General features: G+C 37.1%; 1 protein-coding gene across 12 annotated transcripts in view; it reads right to left on the bottom strand.

Annotated features, from left to right (window-relative positions):
• Positions 1 to 19054, bottom strand: part of YAP1 (Yes1 associated transcriptional regulator) — a 125114-nt gene that overhangs the window by 15680 nt on the left and 90380 nt on the right. For 3 of the 12 annotated variants that reach the window (XM_054438091.2, XM_054438092.2, XM_054438100.2), the window contains 2 exons: positions 11654 to 11847; positions 8154 to 8201 (listed from right to left, as the gene is read on the bottom strand). In XM_054438091.2, coding sequence (XP_054294066.1) covers positions 8154 to 8201; positions 11654 to 11847 — 242 coding nt within the window. The remainder of the gene's footprint in view (positions 1 to 8153; positions 8202 to 11653; positions 11848 to 19054) is intronic. The other 9 variants (XM_054438093.2, XM_054438094.2, XM_054438101.2 and 6 more) reach the window with 3 other exon arrangements.

The following is a 19054-nucleotide window of genomic DNA, read 5'->3' as shown; positions in this document are numbered from 1 at the left end:
GCGCCATTGCACTCCAACCTGGGCAATAAGAATGAAACTCCAACTCAAAAAAAAAAAAAAAAAAAAAAGATAATCATCCTCAAAATTTTCTCCCACTACTTCTCACCTCCCCTACTTCAACCTTCGGAAACTAATCATCTGCTTTTTGTCATTGTAGATTAGTTGGTATTTTCTAGAATTTTCTAAAATAAAATCATACAGCATGTACTTTTTCACTTAGTGTGATAATTTTGGGATTCATTCATGTTATATCCACAGTTCATTCCTTTTTATTGCTAACTAGTATTCCACTGTAGGAATATATTACATTTGTTTATTTGGGTTATTTCTACATTTTGGCTTTGTGTAGAAACATGGTTTCGTTTCTCTTGGATACTCTAAAAATTTTAAAAAACCCTAAAAATATTCTAAGTGTTTCCAGACTACTGACTACTTTTACTGCCTTTCTCATTATTTTTCTAAATGATGTGGACTAAGGCATTATTTTATGTAAGGCCAACATACCTTAACTTCCAAAAATACATGATCTTAGCATCTTTTTTGCCTTCTGGGAAATTATATTGCTATTTACATGAGAGGAGAGAAATGCAGTAAGAAGGGCCAATGGCTTATGGCTAGGTCTTGGTTCCATAAAAGTCCACTAAATAAAGCAGGCAAACTCATGTTTTCTTTTATGAACCACCCTGCAAAGTTTCCTCCAGAACAAACCGGGACCCTTAGTTTTACTTATAACGTAGATAGCTCTGACTCCAAATGTGTCCCAGATTAGCTAAGATTTACAAGCTCAATGGGAAAAGCTACCACATTTTTGTATTATTACAGAAGAAAATGGCTAAAAATACTTGCTTCAGTTAGAAAAAAACTATTTGACCTTTGAAATACAGAACAGAAGCATGATTATGTTTTGGCTGAATTTCCTGTAACTTATTTCCCCAGTTTTGAAAGTTTGTCAAACTATTTATCCTAGTTACCTTTGGGAAAACAGAAGTTTAACAAACTTGTATTTTTAGTCCAGTGTTCTAATTTTAGGCATTGTGTTCAGGATAAAATAATCCAAAAACTTCTTAGAGATAGACGTAACTTTCAACATGAAATGTTTCAACTGAAATCAGTTTTGTAGACAATCCAATTATGTCCCAAGGCTTATGACTCAGGACATAATTGGATTGTCTACAAAAGAGCTATGCCAGATTTACCCAATTATGAAATAATGTTGATAGTCACTGAAAATGTGTTTTGATAAAATTTATTGAAATATAATTGGCATTTTTTAACACAGCATGTATAAGATATATACAGGCTTATTTTTAAATGCAATAAAATGGAGAATTTATATAAAATATATTTTTGATTAAAAATTCAGATTAATTTGACTTCATGCTTATCCATATTAAGATTTTTTTTAAAGTAACTAGCATAATGTCTAGATAACCCTGAAACAAATTTTCACTATTTTACATCTAAAATTCTTAGTTTCCTATGGTAACTTCACTTTCACATTTACAATCCTTTGCTAAGAATACAAGGAATTATAAAACTTACTCACGATGGAAACACATGATTTAACTGTTCCTCCCCAGAAGCAGGACACCTTATAGGAGAAAACTCTTTCATTTGTCTAACTTCATGGTCATTCTCCTTCATAATCTGACTAGGTAAAGCATGGAGTAGGATACTTTCCGAAATTTCGATTTCACTTCTACCTCCTGAAACCTTTGTTATCTGAGTGTGTTCACACTCGCACGCGCGCTTGTATGAGAGGTAGAGGTTGTTTTTTGGCTAGACTGAATCACAAAGACATATCATATTGTTAAGAAAGGGAAGAAAAGGCTGGCCTGTTTTCTTATATGAATATATGCAATTTCCCTATCCCATGTCTAGCAATTTCCTTAAATATCAACAGTATTTTATCTTCCTTACTGAACCCAATGAAACATACTATGTTCATTGCATATAAAAATATTAACATAGGCCAGGTGCAGTGGCTCATGCCTGTAATCCCAACACTTTGGGAGGCCAAGGCGGGTGGATCACCTGAGGTCAGGAGTTTGAGACCAGCCTGACCAACATGGTGAAACTCTGTCTCTACTGAATATACAAAAAAATTAGCTGGGGGTGGTGGTGTGAGCCTCTAATCCCAACTACTTGGGAGGCTGAGGCAGGAGAAGCTCTTGAATCCACAAGGAGGAGGTTGCAGTGAGCCGAGATCGTGCCATTGCACTCCAGCCTGGGTGATGAGTGAAACTCCTTCTTAAATAAATAAATAAAATAACATAAGAATTAATGATTTGGGGAGCTAACTACCTAGTCACTGTTACTTTCTTAAAGCAATTCTGTCTTTAGCAAATACTACATTATATAAAAGTGTATCTGTTTTTTCGATAATATATGGCACAGGAGTAAGGGGTTTTTGCAGGGAGGGTGGTAATCAATTTGTTTAAGGAAGATTAACTTAGTGAACTGGAAATCCAAATTTAGAAATGGAGAATAACTCTAAAAATATATGTCTTGTAAGTAGTTTGCCTTAGTGATAGCAGTGTATGTCAACAATTCTAAAAATAGAAAAAAATGCCATTTCTTCCAACTGTTTAAGATAGAGGTCTTGTCATACCCCATTTTCCAACACAGCTTTAAACTGTAATAGAACATTTTATTATTTCTGAAGTCATTAAAACACTGAGCCAATGCTTTATGTTTTTTAATGTTTATGCCATTTACCAAAGCAGTTTTAACTTTAGAACAACTTTTTTGATTAAAAAAAGTATACACATGGATTTGGGGACAGTTATGAGAACTATATGATAATCTTAAACTCTGAAAAATCACATCCAAAACAGGATGGCAGGTTGGTGTTCTCTAGCATTATCCTAGGATTCTACATTCTTTCTGATAGACTTCTAGAATTAGGCCTTTTGTAATCTGTATTACTTAATCACGGTCTCAAAGTTATTACGGCACTGTTCAAATAACAAGGAAGAGGCAAGTTTAATAAAACAAATGAAATAACCAGTTAAAAGTATGTGGGGTGTGAGGCTAAATCTTCCCTCTTATACAAAGTTTTCAGTGTACCCACTAAAAATAAAATATATTCATTGGAAAACCTTCAAATAAATCTATGATTTATTTAATATTAGAACTTCGAAGAGAAAGATAATGTTAGACAAGTGTTAACAGGATTTTGAAACAGCTAACATGAAAGACAGTTTGAAGGGAAAAAAGCCAAATACTTTACTTTTACTAAATTCAGGAAAAAAATGGTTGTTGGCAATTGTTTTCATATAGCTCTGAACAATGGTATTATTTTGTTCTCATTAACTACAACTGTGAACATCTGAACCTCTTCACTGTTGAGAGGTAATGGTGCAGTACAATATCCTCAACAGCAATACTGTGTGCTTTATCATTCATTAAACCAGGGACTGACCTTGGTGTCTATTCATTACCACCCATAAGGAATGGCAACTACACATTATTCAATAGTTGCAAAATATTTATATGTAATTTCTATACAGATTGAAGCAATTACTTGCCCAGAAACAAAAGTAACCCCGTATCATACTTCTGACCACCTAAATTGGAATTATACTGGCTACTGAGTTAAGACATCTTTATACAACAGTGTTGTTTTTATTTCTGGGTAGTTTCAAGAATTCTCTAATTTTCTTTTTTTGAGGCAGAGTCTCACTCTGTCACCCAGGCTGGAGTGTAGTGGCACGATCTCAGCTCAATGAACCACTGCTTCCCAAACTCAGGCCATCCTCCCACCTCAGCCTCCTGAGTAGCTGGGACTACAGACACATGCCACCAAGCCCAGCTAATTTTTCTATTTTTAGTAGAGATGGACTTTCACCATATTGGCTGGGCTGGTCTCGGACTTCTGACCTCAGGTCATTTGCCTGCCTTGGCCTCTCAAAGTGCTGGGATTACAGGCGTGAGCCACTGTGCCCTGCCTCAAGAATTCTCATAAGGGCACTTGGGAATGAATCTCACCCTAAGCCTTAAAACAGAAATGAAGAATCTTTACTGGTAAGAAAGGGTGATAAGCAAGGTTCTCACTACGGGGAAAAGCTTGTAAGCAGAGTAACAGCAACAAGGCAGCGGAGTACACTTAGCTAATGGAAGAGTTACTGGCTTAACTGGAACCAGTGAGTGAGAAGGCTACTGACCATAGACCATGAGCCAGTTGCAGAGTTTAAACTGGATCTCATAGGTACTAGGGAACCCCAGATATTAAGAACCAAATTCTTTTTTTTTTTTTTTTCAAGACGGAGTTTTGCTCTTTTCGCCAGGCTGGAGTGCAATGCCACGATCTTGGCTCACTGCAACCTCTGCCTCCCAGGTTCAGGCGATTCTCCTGCCTCAGCCTCCTGAGCAGCTGGGATTAAAGGCGCCCGCCACCACATCCAGCTAATTTCTATATTTTTAGTAGAGACAGGTTTCACCATGTTGACCAGGCGGTTCTCAAACTCCTGACTTCAGGTGATCCACCCACCTCGGCCTCCTAAAGCGCTGGGATTACAGGCGTGAGCCACCGCACCCAGTCCAAGAACCATATTCTTAAGCACAAGAGAAGGTAGAAGTGTTCGCACCTCAGGGGGGACTATCTTTCCTCAAAGTTCTTCTCTCAAAAGACCTTAAAACAGAAGCTAGAGTGCATTCCTAAACCCACTTGCTCAAAAGGTCTCTCCAATTTACAAGTGAGCACTGATGTGTAACAGAGATATGACTAGAAAATAGCATTAACTACTCAATCTCACAAAGCAAAGATGTTTACAGTTTCAAAAAGTTTCTTCTGAGAATGGAAATTGCTTTTGAAACATAAAAATCATAAGTAATCAAAATGAAATTAAAATGTTAGGCTCTTTGGCTGGGTGCGGTGGCTCACGCCTGTAATCCCAGAACTTTGGGAGGACGAGGTGGGCAGATCACCTGAGGTTGGGAGTTCAAGACTAGCCTGACCAACATGGAGAAACCCTGTCTCTACCAAAAACACAAAATTAGCCGGGCATGGTGGCAAATGCCTGTAATCCCAGCTACTTGGGAGGCTGAGGCAGAATCATTTGAACCCGGGAGGCAGAGGCTGCGGTGAGCAGAGATCATGCCATTGCACTCCAACCTGGGCAACAAGGGCAAAACTCTGTCTCAAAATAAAAATAAAAAGTTAAGCTCTGTAAGGATGAATTTTTCCAAAATTCTGCCAACATAGTATAATAAATTAAGGTGATAATTTCCATATTTAACTAAGAAGATATATAAATGCCTTTAAAGATTTTTCAAAATTTTACATTTCACTATCACTCGGGCCATGGATCTTGGAATTTTTCATTAACCTCACCCATACTGACGTTAGTGTACACGAGCACAGCACCCTACAACAGCCACATGATTTGTTAATCCTATTGGAAGTACTTAAAGACAGCTTTTGTAGTAATTCATAAGCATTTTGAAGTCTGGTGGCTTTCCACATCCCACAGCATATGAGGTATATGATTAGAAAATGACACTGATCTCACTATTGCTTGCTAACTCAGCTGCATTAATATCTATTAGAAAAGTATAAGTTAAAAACCCAGTAACTTTGAACAACAGTGTCTACTGTTCAGATACTGAGTGATGTCTTTATACCCTCTGTTCTTTGGGGCTGAAAAGTCCCTTCTAGCTTTCTTAATTATTCTGAGAAACACTATTTAAAGCCATCTTCACTTAAGATACGACTCTTCTGGCTGGGCACGGTGGCTCACGCCTATAATACCAGCCCTTTGGGAGGTCGAGGCAGGCGGATCATGAGGTCAGGAGATGGAGACCATCCTGGGTAACATGGTGAAACCCTGTCTCTACTAAAAACACAAAACATTAGCTGGGCGTAGTGGCGGGCACCTGTAATCACAGCTACTCAGGAGGCTGAGGCAGGAGAATCGCTTGAACCAGGGAGGCGGAGGTTGCAGTGAGCCGAGATCACGCCACTGCACTCAAGCCTGGGCGAAAGAGCAAGACTCCGTCTCAAAAAAGAAAAGAAAAAGATATGACTGTTCTTTGTGATCTATTTCCTGACATCTACCTTAAGGTTATTTAGAAAATAATAGGATGAGAAAAATACACACATGCTTTCTTGATACAAATACCACCAGATTTCTTGATCTGAGCTCTTTCAAATATAACCCTATACTTGAATTTCATACATTTACTGATAACTTTCCACAATTATGCCAGGTAAATATTAAACATTGACAACTAAAGGATATATAAAAAACCAATATTTTAATCTCCAGCATATGCAAAGAAGATTTTTAAAAACTTCTTTCAAGTTTTTTGCTCTGGTCTGGGCAAATCTAAGTAATTACCTCTAATCTTCGTATCTTAGAAGCTTTACTACTAATAAGCCTCACCTTTTCTAAAGCTTTACTATTTTAAAAAATCTAAGAATTCCTGATAATTTTAATACAGTAAAGATTTACTTTTCTGTTCAAGTATGAAACAAAGATCAAGAAGAATTTGACTTATTTATCAGATTCAGGGTATAAGACCTTGGGAAAAAAGGAAACAATTTCAACATTTTTTTTTGGCATGGAGGACTTTTTACCTGAATCCAAATCTCCTTTGAGTTAATTTCTGCTCCTATATTAGTTATATTTCATTTATCATGAATAAAATTCTTCTTTCAGGAACACTTCAGGCCAGACGTGGTGGCTCACGTCTGTAATCCCAGCACTTTGGGAGGCCAAGGCGGGCGGATCACGAGGTCAGGAGATCGAGACCATCCTGGCTAACACGGTGAAACCCTGTCTCTACTAAAAAATACAAAAAAAATTAGCTGGGCGTGGTGGCGGGTGCCTGTAGTCCCAGCTACTTGGGAGGCTGAGGCAGGAGAAAGTGTGAACCCAGGAGGCAGAGCTTGCAGTGAGCCGAGATCATGCCACTGCACTCCAGCCTGGGCAACAGAGCGAGAACTCCGTCTCAAAAACAAAAACAAAACCAAAAAGACAAAACAAAACAAACACTTCAGAGAAATGGCAAAGAAAAAAATGGCTTCACGTTATAAAGACCCAATACTATCCTGCACTTCACAGTCAAATGGTATATTAGTGCCCCTCATCATAAGAACGTCTATGCTCAACTTTGGTGAAGATAGCTTATTATGAGTTATGCCTTGCTTGGTCTTTTGATTAATGGAGGCATTTATGAGATAGATAAAGAAGAATAGAGATTTTCCCTCTCAGAAAATTAACTGGTCTCTACGAAGACTGTATCTGACTTTTATCATTATGGTGCTCCAATGGACAACTTAACAGTATCCAAAATGAGTAGAATTTTGCCAACTCTTACTTCTACAGCAGATTCTAAAACAATGTACTTATTTAGCCTAGTGCAGAGTAAGTTATATAGAAGGTGAGGCATTATATGGTTGCTTCTGCCCCAAGAGAAGTAGAATGATCCTCTGGCTCCGAATTTCTTCTAATCTTGTGGACCCCAAACACCTAAAATCCTTTTGGTTTTAAGAACGAGATTCTTCCCACGAGTCAGACAAGTGCCTGTGTTAGAAGAAAAAATGGCCACAATCTTTCCTTCTAAATAAGATGCCTTCACAACCAGGGCTCCCTGGGGTTCATCAGAGAATGCTGATAAAAGCCAACAAGAAAACCTGAAACACTATCCAGGCAGATCCTCTCCTGATAATTTTGATATTTTTCCTTTGGAATGTCCACTAGCAAGAATTTTTCTCTTCCTCATAGTATCATGACTCTAAAATTTCCTAAACTAGCCTACCCAGCTAAATACTGCTTTTGTTACTGTTCAATTTATTAATTCCTTTAAATCATTACACATACTATTTTAAGCTATTCAAATAAAAATTAGGCATACCTAGCTGATAGGATGTACAACCGAGACACAATACATTTAAATATAGAATAAAAAAGACCTCCATGGAATCAAAATAAACAGAAACTCCCTAGGAGGAGCAGGGAGGGAGCAGACTGTGTAGACTTTCTTGGAAGGGCAATGTTAACCTGAGTATCTTGGTAGAAAGATGGCTCAAAGTTATACTCTGGGCTAATGTCCAACAAGGACAGGACCCTGGAATGTAAGTTTCTCTTTCCTAATTTAATATCTTTTTTTTTTTTTTTCCAGTGCTAAAACATCAGATAAGAGCCTACCTGACATTTTGGAGAATTTGCTGTGCTGGGATTGATATTCCGCATTGCCTAAGAGTAAAAAATAAGACGGATAAAAATTACTTTAAGCCACATGGTCTGGCTGTGTAGGCTGACTTACAAATTGTATCCAGACATATCACCATAGCACAGAATTCCCAAGCTACCCAAGAAGAAGCACACTGAGGAAGACAGGAGCCAATGAAGTCACCACATAACAAAACTGGAACCTCGGAAGTTTTTAACAGGATTGAGGATAGGACAGCAAGACTTTAGGAGTCAGAACTAAAAAATAAAATTTGATATTGGTCACGTAGGTTCTTTGCTTCTGAGTATTAGATAAAGCAGATACAATATATTTGATGTTTCAGTGGTAAGATAAACTGTCAATGGAAGAAGTTCACAGGAAGCCAAAAGACTTAAGATATACTGAATTTATTGTGATTACTTAAAAAAAAATCTAAAAAATAGTCTATTAGTATGAGAATAGAGCAGGTCTGTCAACTTCAACATAAGAAAAGACGACACAGTAGGTAGTAAAGATGAAACAAAGAAGTTACCTTTAAAGGAAGTGAAGCTATTCTGTCCAGGACCCATCACCCAGAGTAAGATTGAGAATAAGGATTTAGGAAAATCTTTGGAAGGAAGAGTTTTACAAATAGCAGCGTTTGCCCACCAAAAAACCCCAGGATGATCTATGGCATAAAACAAAATGGCGAATGGCCCCATTTCTAGACTTTACAAATTATCTTAAAAACAGTATGATTTTGACATTAGTAATTAAAGAACTTTTTTTTTACTTTCTTGATTTTGACTGTTTTTATTCATAGTGAAATTGAGACCTGTATTTACTTAGAACAACTACTACTCGGCAACAACAAAATGAAAAACAATGAAAACAGGTTACATAAAACATATTTTAAAATTGCTCTATTTTTTTTCTATTAGCCATGTAATTATATTTTTGATGGTTCTACGGTGTTCTAAAATATTAGATGAAAAATATTCTTCCTTTATGGTAATTTGTTAGAAAGTCAGAGGTACAATAATGCTTCCTTTCTCCATCCTTTTTTATGTCAGATAAAGAAACATTTCTTTCAAGATCACTTTATAGGGGCCAAAAGGAAAACTTCCCCTCTGCCCTCTAAAGGTTCGCTGAAAACGAACTGATAATAGACAAATTAACAGGAGAAAAGGGCAAACAAATTTATTTAAGGTGCATAAGCATGGGGGAAATTGCAAGAGAATGATTACCCAATAACCAAGTGAGTTCCAGATACTATATAATACCCTTCTTCACAGGGGAAGGGGACATGAGGGAAATGACACCATTTTGAAGGGCAGTAAATGATTTTTAGGAAGAATGAATGGACCCAGTACACAGACAATGGTTAGTAAATAATTCTCTTTGGAAACTGAATGGGATCTGAGAAAAGACAATAGTCTGGGCAAAGTTCCTCTGAGCTCTCTAGGTGTGATAATTTAATTTTTAGTCTTTTCCTCTGTCATACAAGTTTCAGTCTTCTCTGGTTAACGAAATTTTGGGGAGAGGATCAAAGGCAATTGTATTCCTTTTGGTGGGTCTGGTTTCTAGGTAGATAAAGGAACTTCAAAGAATAGCCTCATCCTGTGCTTTGGCATAGAACTTGAGGCTGCTTCCTTAGTTTAGTTTGTCAAAGAACCATATTTTGGAGTATCATTTTCTGAGCCCCAACAAGTTCCTGACATTGTATGTTGGCACATACTGTCTTACTCCTTCTATCGGGGTTTACCTTTGATGCCAATCACACTAGAATTGTATGGACAGATTACCGACAAAGCACAGTTTCAAGGTGAGCCTGTCTCAGATGCCATGGCTTAATTTAACTCCTGAAGTACCAATTTCTCAAACCCCAAATCAGAGTTCAGGTAGTACTGAGTTCATATATTTTCACTGACGTTCAAGAGATACTTTTAAAATATAGCCCTAAAAAAAACAAAACAAAACAAAAAACAGACCTTTAAGTGCCTACTTCCTGGTAACAGAAATGTAGAGATTTTTTTTTCTTTTTTTTTTTAAGAGACAGAGTCTCGCCATGTTGCCCAGGCTGGTTTCGAACTCCTGGGCTCAAGCAAGCCTCCTGCCTCGGCCTCCCAAAGTGTTGGGATTAGAGGCATAAGCCACCATGCCTGGCGGAGTATGACGATTTTTAAATGTCTATACTTAGCATGCTGTGATTTAGGTAGGGAAAAAATAGCACAGATACATGTATTTTATGTATGTAAACAGAGTATCTCTGGAAAAATTAACAAAAAACAAAAAACCTAAGAAACTCATAGTTATTTAGGCCCCATAGGAGAGAACTAGAAAAACATGGAAAAGATCTAATTTTGAGTGTACTTTCACCTCTGTACATTTATCACTATTATACCATTTTTCTATTATCTATTCAAAAAAATTTTATATAGAAATTAAAAAATATCTACACTACTTAACAAAAGACCTTATCTCCAATATCTGAACTTAGTAGATTTAACCACTCTGAAATAAGATAAAGTAAAAATCAATGTTGAGGTTAATTATATATATTAGGAACATAAAGATCAACAATACCTTCTAGAAGAAAGCTGATGGAATTGGTGATTAAAGGGCTTCAAGCTCTCTACTGCTATGTCCTACTTTTCCCAACATAAAAAAACATCCATAAGCAGGTAATCTTAAAGCACACTGGCATCTTCTAAACTTGAAGATAACTTTTTGTTTTTGAGACAGAGTTTCTCTCTGTCACCCAGGCTTGAGTGCAGTGGCACAGCCTTGGCTCACTGAACCTCTGCCTCCAAGGCTCAAGTGATTCTTGTGCCTCAGCCTCCTGAGAAGCTGGGATTACAGGTGTGTGCCACCACGCTTGGCTAATTTTTGTATTTTTAGTAGAGATGGTGTTTCGCTAAGTTGGCCAGGCTGGTCTTGAACTCCTGGCCTCAAGTGATCTGCCCACCCTGGCCTCCCAAAGTGCTGGGATTACAGGCATGAGCCACCGCACCTGGCCAAAGGTGACATTTATTTTATTTTAAATGAAAATTCTTAGATTCGGTAATACCGAAGCATATTCGTCACTTGAGGAATGTCATATTGGTGTATCCTGCCACGTAAGTTATTAATAAAGGATATTTTCTCCCAAGTGATGTTCTAGAATTTCCCCTTAAGTGAAATCCTCAGAAAAACAGCAATCCACAATTCCATGTACATTAGAGAAAGCATCCTTGCTTCCTTCAATTTTTGCTCAATTGCAATGACCATGACCAAAACAGCTCTTCATGATACAGGTTTCCAAGTCACATCCCTTGTAACTTGATCAAAGGCCACTCACAGTCACGAAACTAAGACAAGGACAGGGCTGGATAGAATGCTTCTGTGTCGCTCAGTTTTACAAAGACAACATTCCTCTGTAACTAATAAATGTTAAAATGAAATCTGCCCAACTTTAAGAAAACAAACCCCAAAAAGTGGAAGGCTGGTTTCTAACCTGTGGCCTCACCTGCCGAAGCAGTTCTTGCTGTTTCAGCCGCAGCCTCTCCTTCTCCATCTGCAGTTGCTGCAGTCGCATCTGTTGCTGCTGGTTGGAGTTGCTGCCACCCATGACGCCTCCCTGCGGGCTCTGGGGAGCCAGGGGTGGTGGCTGTTTCACTGGAGCACTCTGACTGATTCTCTGGTTCATGGCTGAAATGAAAAGAAAAAAAAAATCTGTCCTAAAAAACTAGCGAAGGAAGACAAAATGATGATTTAATTATTCAAAAGCAATTTGGGATATTCAATATAACTTTTTTTAAGCAGGAAGACTGGAAATAACCTAAAAATCCATCAATATCACAATGACTACATTAATTTACTATTACTGTTGTCACAAGATACAAGGAAGTCAGAAAAGAAACAGGAGGTAGTTTTAACATACAATAAGGAACAGTTTCTAAGGACTTACTAAATTAAAAGCAAGGTGCAGAAGAGAAAGTGTTAAAAAAAGGGGGGTCGGGGAAGGGAGCGGGGGTGAATATATATTGCATATTCAGAGGATATAAAAATTGATGAATAGCTAAGAAGCAACTAACATCTTTTGGCTCCAGAGATGGGAAACTGGGTGACTAAAGGACAAAGTTGGAGAACCTTATTTATAACTTCTGAAGTATGAACGGTGCAAATTCATTACTTCTTATGAAATATATAAATTAAAAATTCATCCACAAAAATTAAGACAAAGCATTCCAAACAGCAAAGCCCATCAAAATAATCAGCCCTTAATATATCCACATACGCATCCCAATAAAGCAAGTAGATTAAAATGATCTGATGCTTGCTCATATCAAATCGAGTCCACAAGTATCTGGATGACATGGATTTGTCTCATTTGACACCATGGTACCCCCAGCACAAAGCCTAGGTAGTAAAAAAAAAAAAAAAAAAAAAAAAAAATTTTTTTTGAAGCTGTAATACACCATTTGGTGGTTAGAAACGGACTAGGTTTTTATACTAGTGAATTTCTATCACAGATACAACACTGATCAAACTGAATTAACCTCAGTGGGCAGAGGGAAGTTTTATGTGAAAATGTTAGTAAGAATAATAAACCTTTTCAGATACATATTCAACTTAAGTTGAAATTTTGGGTCACTGTGTCTACTAAATGTTTAGTACACATTGACTAAAGAAAACCCCAGGTCCCAATGGCTTTGCAGTCATTCAAGGAAGAAATAATACCAATCTTACACAGCCTCTTCCAGAGCATAACAAGGAAAGAATATTTTCCAACACTTATAAGGCCAGCATAACCTTGATACCATACAAGGATATTAAAAGAAAGGAAAATTACAGGCCAATCTCTCATATAAACCTTGCTACAAAAATCCTAAATAACATACACTGACAGCTCTTATAACTTAATGGTCTCCCAGTCACACAGCAAACTCCTCGTGATTTTTCATGTGTCCCATTATAACAGACTGGCTGCTTGCTAAATGCCATTTCTTCTTGGAGACTACTTGAGCAAAACCTCACAAGGCTGGGTCCATCCTATACATTAAGAATTTTCTTCTCTCAAGGAATTGCCTCGGAACTTTTCCATATTGTCTACTGACATTTCTTGCCTGATTCTAATTTTTTGTTTACAAATTTATATGCTCCCTCAGACTGAGTGCCACAGGCATATGGGCCGTATCCTAGTCATCTATGTGTCCTCAATACCTAGCACAGCATCTGGCACAAAGTGTGTGCTGAAAAAATACTGAGCCATTTCTACATAAGTTGAGTAGTTACTCACTGAGGCAGAAACTATTTAAGACAATAGAGAGAAGTCCTACTATTAATTTCTCTTTACATTACATCTTTTTTTTTTTTTTTTTTTTTCCTTTTCTGTCTTACTGTGTTGCCTAGGCTGGTCTCAAATGCCTGGCTTCAAACAATCCTACTGTCTGTCTCTCAAGTAGCTGAGACTGCAGGCGAGCACCATACCTGGCTCAAGACTGCCCAATTCTTCTATCAGGCTAGCATAGCACCGAGACAGAACCAAGGATATTAGAGAGAGGAATATTACAGACCAATCTCTCTCAAAATAATGCCTTAGTTCAATCCAATCTTCTTAGCTACCTGTTAATAAAAGATGACTGCATTATTAACTTATTTCTATTTTTTCTGCTCTTTTTCCCTCCAGCTTTTCTGTATTTCATTTTCTAACTTTTGAGTTGAACTTAATTCATTTACATCTTTTTTTGGAAGACTTAAGTCAATAAATTTACCCTTAAGTCCTGCTTTACCTACAACCCACATGTTTTGAAATAGTATAATTCATGACTGTTCTATTCCAAAAAATGTGTAATTTCTATGGTGACTTACATTTAATTCATGAGCTATTTTGGAATATATTTTTATGTTTCCAAACATATATTTTACATTTTGAAGGTAATTTCCATAAACATAGAAAAGTAGAAAAATTAATACAGATAATGAATCCTTGTATACTCATCACTCGCTTTCTTCCCAATTGTCAATACATGGCCAATCTCTTTTACCTCTATCCTCAACTACTTTTTAGCACCAATTATTTTCAAGCAAACAATATAGCATTTTACCCATAATTTCAACATGTATTCTAAAAAGATGGGGCCTTCTTTAAAAAAAGAAAAATATAATTACAATACCATGATTACACTATCAAAATTTACCAATTCCTTAATATTATCAAAAGTCCATCCCATGTCCACATTTCCCTATTATCAAGGGAATTATTGTTATTTTTACAATTGGCTTGTTCAAAACAGAATCCAAACAAGGTCCATACATTGTATTTGATTCATAATCCAAGACTTCTTTAATAACATGGTTCTGCGGTTTCTGGATCATCAGGAGGAAGAGCACCTAGCAACGTTTTAGAAATGCAAATTCATGGGCCCTAACCCAGGGCTAATGAATGAGAAACTACGGGATGAAGCCAGCAATCTGTGTTTTGACAAGCCCTCCCAGTGACTTTTGATTCATGCCAGCGCTCTGAGGACCACTGTTTAATACACAGGTTCCCCCTTGGTTTTTCCTTTGTCATTTATTTGTCAAAGAAACTGTGTCATTTGCCTCAAAGAATTTTCTACAGCCTGGACTTTGCTGATTGCATCCTCATAGTGCTATGCAGCATGCTTTTCCATTTCTTGATTTGTTGTAAACAAGTTCGAATATAGAGGCCTGATCACAATTTTTGGCAAGAATACTTCATTGGTGGCACTACATGAGAAGAGAAGGCACAAGATGACTGTCTTCATGATAAGGATGAATCAGTGGTGCAGATGTGGTAAACTTATTATACCCATTTTAGGTTATTTTCACCCAATGGTTTTTAGCAACCACTGATTTTTTTAAACCTAAACCCATTATTTCATTAGAGGTTCCAAAATGATGGTATCATTCCTTCCCATGTATTATTTGAAGTTCTATAAATAAGAATTTTCCCATATTAAGTATTTGGTTACCCTGAAACATAATTTATACAGGTAAGATAAAGAATAAATGTTTGATTCATTCCCTTTTTGTGTATATTTTCAGGATGATCAGTTGGTCCCAGAGTCCTCCGAAAGGCAGCCAATAAGAGTTTAAAAAAAAAAAAAAAATTGGCCAGGCGCAGTGGCTCACGCCTGCAATCCCAGCACTTTGGGAGGCCGAGACAGGTGGATCACAAGGTCAGGAGATCACAACCATCCTGGCTAACACGGTGAAACCCCATCTCTACTAAAAATTAAAAAAAAAAAAAAAAATTAGCCAGGCGTGGTGGCAGGTGACCGTAGTACCAGCTTAGTTCAGGAGGCTGAGGCAGGAGAATGGCTTGAACCCGGGAGGCAGAGGTTGCAGTGAGCCAAGACTGCACCACTGCACCCCAGCCTGGGCGAAAGAGCGAGACTCCATCTCAAAAAAAAAATCATTCTGATACTCTGCTACCTGGAGCGAAGGGAAAAAAATCATTATGAAATCACAGATTTTAAAATATGTTTATGATGTGTTTTAATCCAGCACAGTTATTCTGATCAATGTTCAAAGTGTACCATATTTGACCAGGGTAAGCCCTTCAAGCTGGATCTTTTTGCTATGGCTACAATGGGCTTGGTCTACTTCCTTGTTTGCTTTTAGGCACAAAAAGATGTTCCAAGGTCATCTAGTATATTCCCTGCCCCAAATTTTACTCAGCCTTTTTTGAAAACGCACTGATTTCTTTGAGTGGGAAATGGCAGAGACATTACTCTGCGTACTAGGGGGTACCTATTATCATTTTGTTGCTTTTTTGTAACTGTTTCTAGGTGGTACTCTCCTTCGGAAAATGCATATTTCCAATTCAGATTTAGGATGCATGGTTTTCACTTTGATTTTATAACAACTGTTTTTTCTCATGCTGAAAAACTGGGTTCTAACAACATTAATATGTATTGTCCTCTATACGTATGCAATCATCTAAAAATAACATTATGATCGCTAAAATGATTCAATTTTCAGATTTCTTTGCAATTTTATCTCAAGATATTCCATTAAGTACGTAAAGTAAAATCACTGTGCTTTAAAGTCACCTGAAATTATTCTTCTATAATTAGCCAACCACCTGAAACACAGGTGTACTTACGACATTCCGCCTTTAAATTTCAGAGATTTGCTGTATTTCCCATCCGCTTCCTCCTACCTCCAATAGGTAACAGGTAAACTGTATCAGTATTTCCTTTACTCTACTCTTAAAAATGTAAGCAAACACATACACATCCCTTCTTCTTTGATATATGGTAGCATACTATGGATACTTCCTTCCACTTTGCTTTTGCCTTTGTAACAATATAACCTGAGATAACTCTAAAGCAGCATATAGAGATTTTCCCTCATTTTCCTATTGACATAGCTGGTTAATATTCTATTCAACCAATTTCCTATTAGGTTTTCATTATTAGTAAAGAGTACTGTACAGAATATGCTCATACATAATTTTGTATTTCTGCTACCATATCTTTGGGTAGATTTCTATACGGGAGATTGCTTAGTTGAATGTTAAAAGTATAAATAATTTTGCTAGATATCGCCAAATTTACACCACCGCCCCACCCCAGGAGTTGTACTTTGATGTATCCTCACTAGTAATCTAAGAGAGAGCTTTTTTGCCCCCAGAGACTTGCCAATTTTGGGTTTCTGCCAATCCGAAAGATAAGTAGAGTATCTCAGTATGATTTTATTTTTGCTATGTCTTATTATACAATCTATACACTAAGGATAAGAAGTCTGTGTCTGTGATATGTTACCAATAATTTTCCTCAGTTTGTCATCTTTTTGCTTGTTTTTCATAAGAACTTATTCTTAGCCAGGCGTGGTGGCTCATGCCTGTAATCCCAGCACTTTGGGAGGCCAAGGTAGACGGATCACTAGAGGTCAGAAGTTTGAGACCAGCCTGACCAAAACGGTGAAACCCCATCTCTACTAAAAATATAAAAATTAGCTAGGCGTGGTGGCAGGCACCTGTAATGCCAGCTACTCTGAAGGCTAAGGCAGGATAATCACTTGAACACGGGAGGCAGAGGCTGCAGTGCGCTGAGATCGCACCATCGCACTCCAGCCTAGGCAACAAGTGCAAGACTCTTGTCTAAAAAAAAAAAAAGCTTATTCTTTAGTCAAATTTATCAATCTTTTTAAAAATTTGAATTACGTTTCCTCACTTTCAAACTACAGAGAAATTCACCCATTTTAACTAAAAAACTATAGTTCTCATTTACTTGGCAACTCAATCTGATCCACTGCAATTTATTCTAGTGTATGGCATGAATGGATCTAATTTTATCTTCTTCCATATGCTAACCATTAGTCCCAACACCACTTGTGTTACAGTGTATCTTTCCCCTCATCTTTATCATAGACTAAATTTTCACATTTTGTTATTTCCAGATTTTTTGTTTATTAATCTAACTATTCTTATACTAGTACGGCAGTACTGCCTTTATGTTTATACTATATAAACATGTAAGTTATATATATGTATATAAACATACACGTTATTTAGTATGTACAATATGTACAACAGTACAACTTTAGTAATATGTTTTAATAGCTGGTAGGGCAAGACATGTTTTTTGAAACTAACTTTTTTATTATGAGTTTAAATTTAATTGAATTGAGGTTTAAAAAACATAGTCTACATAATACTGATTCTAGACAGTTTGTGACTCTGTGACTTGACATGTGGTCAATCCTTGTAAACGTTTGTCCTAGGCCAGGGCCAGGTCAGCTGCACGCCTGGCTTTTCCAATTGAGCCTGTTTTGTGTGTCCTCTTCCTTATTAATACTTTTATTAACAGTTCTTCTCAGGAACCAAATGGCCCCTAAACCTGGCAGGCCTCTAGCACTACCCTCAGTGCTTTATGTGGTTTTATTTTCTGACCTATAGAGGTTTTTTAAAAATTCATACCCTAGTTGTGTCTTTTTGGTTATCTTGTTTTAATATTTTGTCTGGAAGAGAGAAGGGATGTCAAAACATGACATACTGCTCCAGCTTGTTCAAAGCCTTATTAATCTCATATGGAAAAAAAATGTATTTATTAACTCATGAAGACTTAGAAAATGGCTTTATAAAAAGTAAATGGCTAAAACTTTCATCCTTATAGGTTATAGTTTAGTATTTTATAGGGCAATGGATAGGAAAAAAGCCAACAATTTTTGGGACCTAAGATTTGCCAGGCACCAACAACCTCATGTAATAAAATTGCTCTTATCTGTTACCAACATAGTTACATAATTGACAGGTATAATAAAAAACACAGGCTTTAGAGTCAAATGAACCTGAATTAGAGTTGGGCATACTAATTCATTAATTCACTTAATCCTCGGTTTTCTCATCCGTACCAAGGATACTGACATCTCCATTTGAGTTATTATGAGGACTGATTATGCTATCACACACCTGGAATAGTGGGTGCTCCATAAACCTTAGTCCCCTCTCTTCTGCAGAACTTCTTTCTAAACCTAAAGACTGACTCCTACAGACTAATTCCATATTTTGATGATTCCTATACCTCTCTCCTTCTCCTCCACAGACAAACACATATACATTCTCTCTCCCCCTCCTCCTAATCATACCATTTACTGTTTCCACATATTCCTATGATTCACAAAAATATGCATGTTTCTCCTTCCTACAAGGTCTAAATAGAAAAAAGGTAGTGGAGATTGAGCCAATGGCCTAAGGGGATCCTTCTCTTTTGGTGAAACATCTTCTTGGTGTTTCAATATAACACTCAACATATTTCCACACAGAAACATTTTATATAGTGTGCTGTGCCAGGTTTGATAGCATGAGTTAAATATGAATTGGGGAACTGATCTGAGATTCATCACATACAATGAACATGTCGTAAATTGAGGCCCAAAGCAAACA

Source organism: Pongo pygmaeus, chromosome 9 (assembly GCF_028885625.2).
Source record: "Pongo pygmaeus isolate AG05252 chromosome 9, NHGRI_mPonPyg2-v2.0_pri, whole genome shotgun sequence".
Lineage (NCBI taxonomy): Eukaryota > Metazoa > Chordata > Mammalia > Primates > Hominidae > Pongo > Pongo pygmaeus.
The sequence above is the reverse complement of the archived record's forward strand: the minus strand, read 5'-3'. Positions and strand labels throughout refer to the sequence as shown.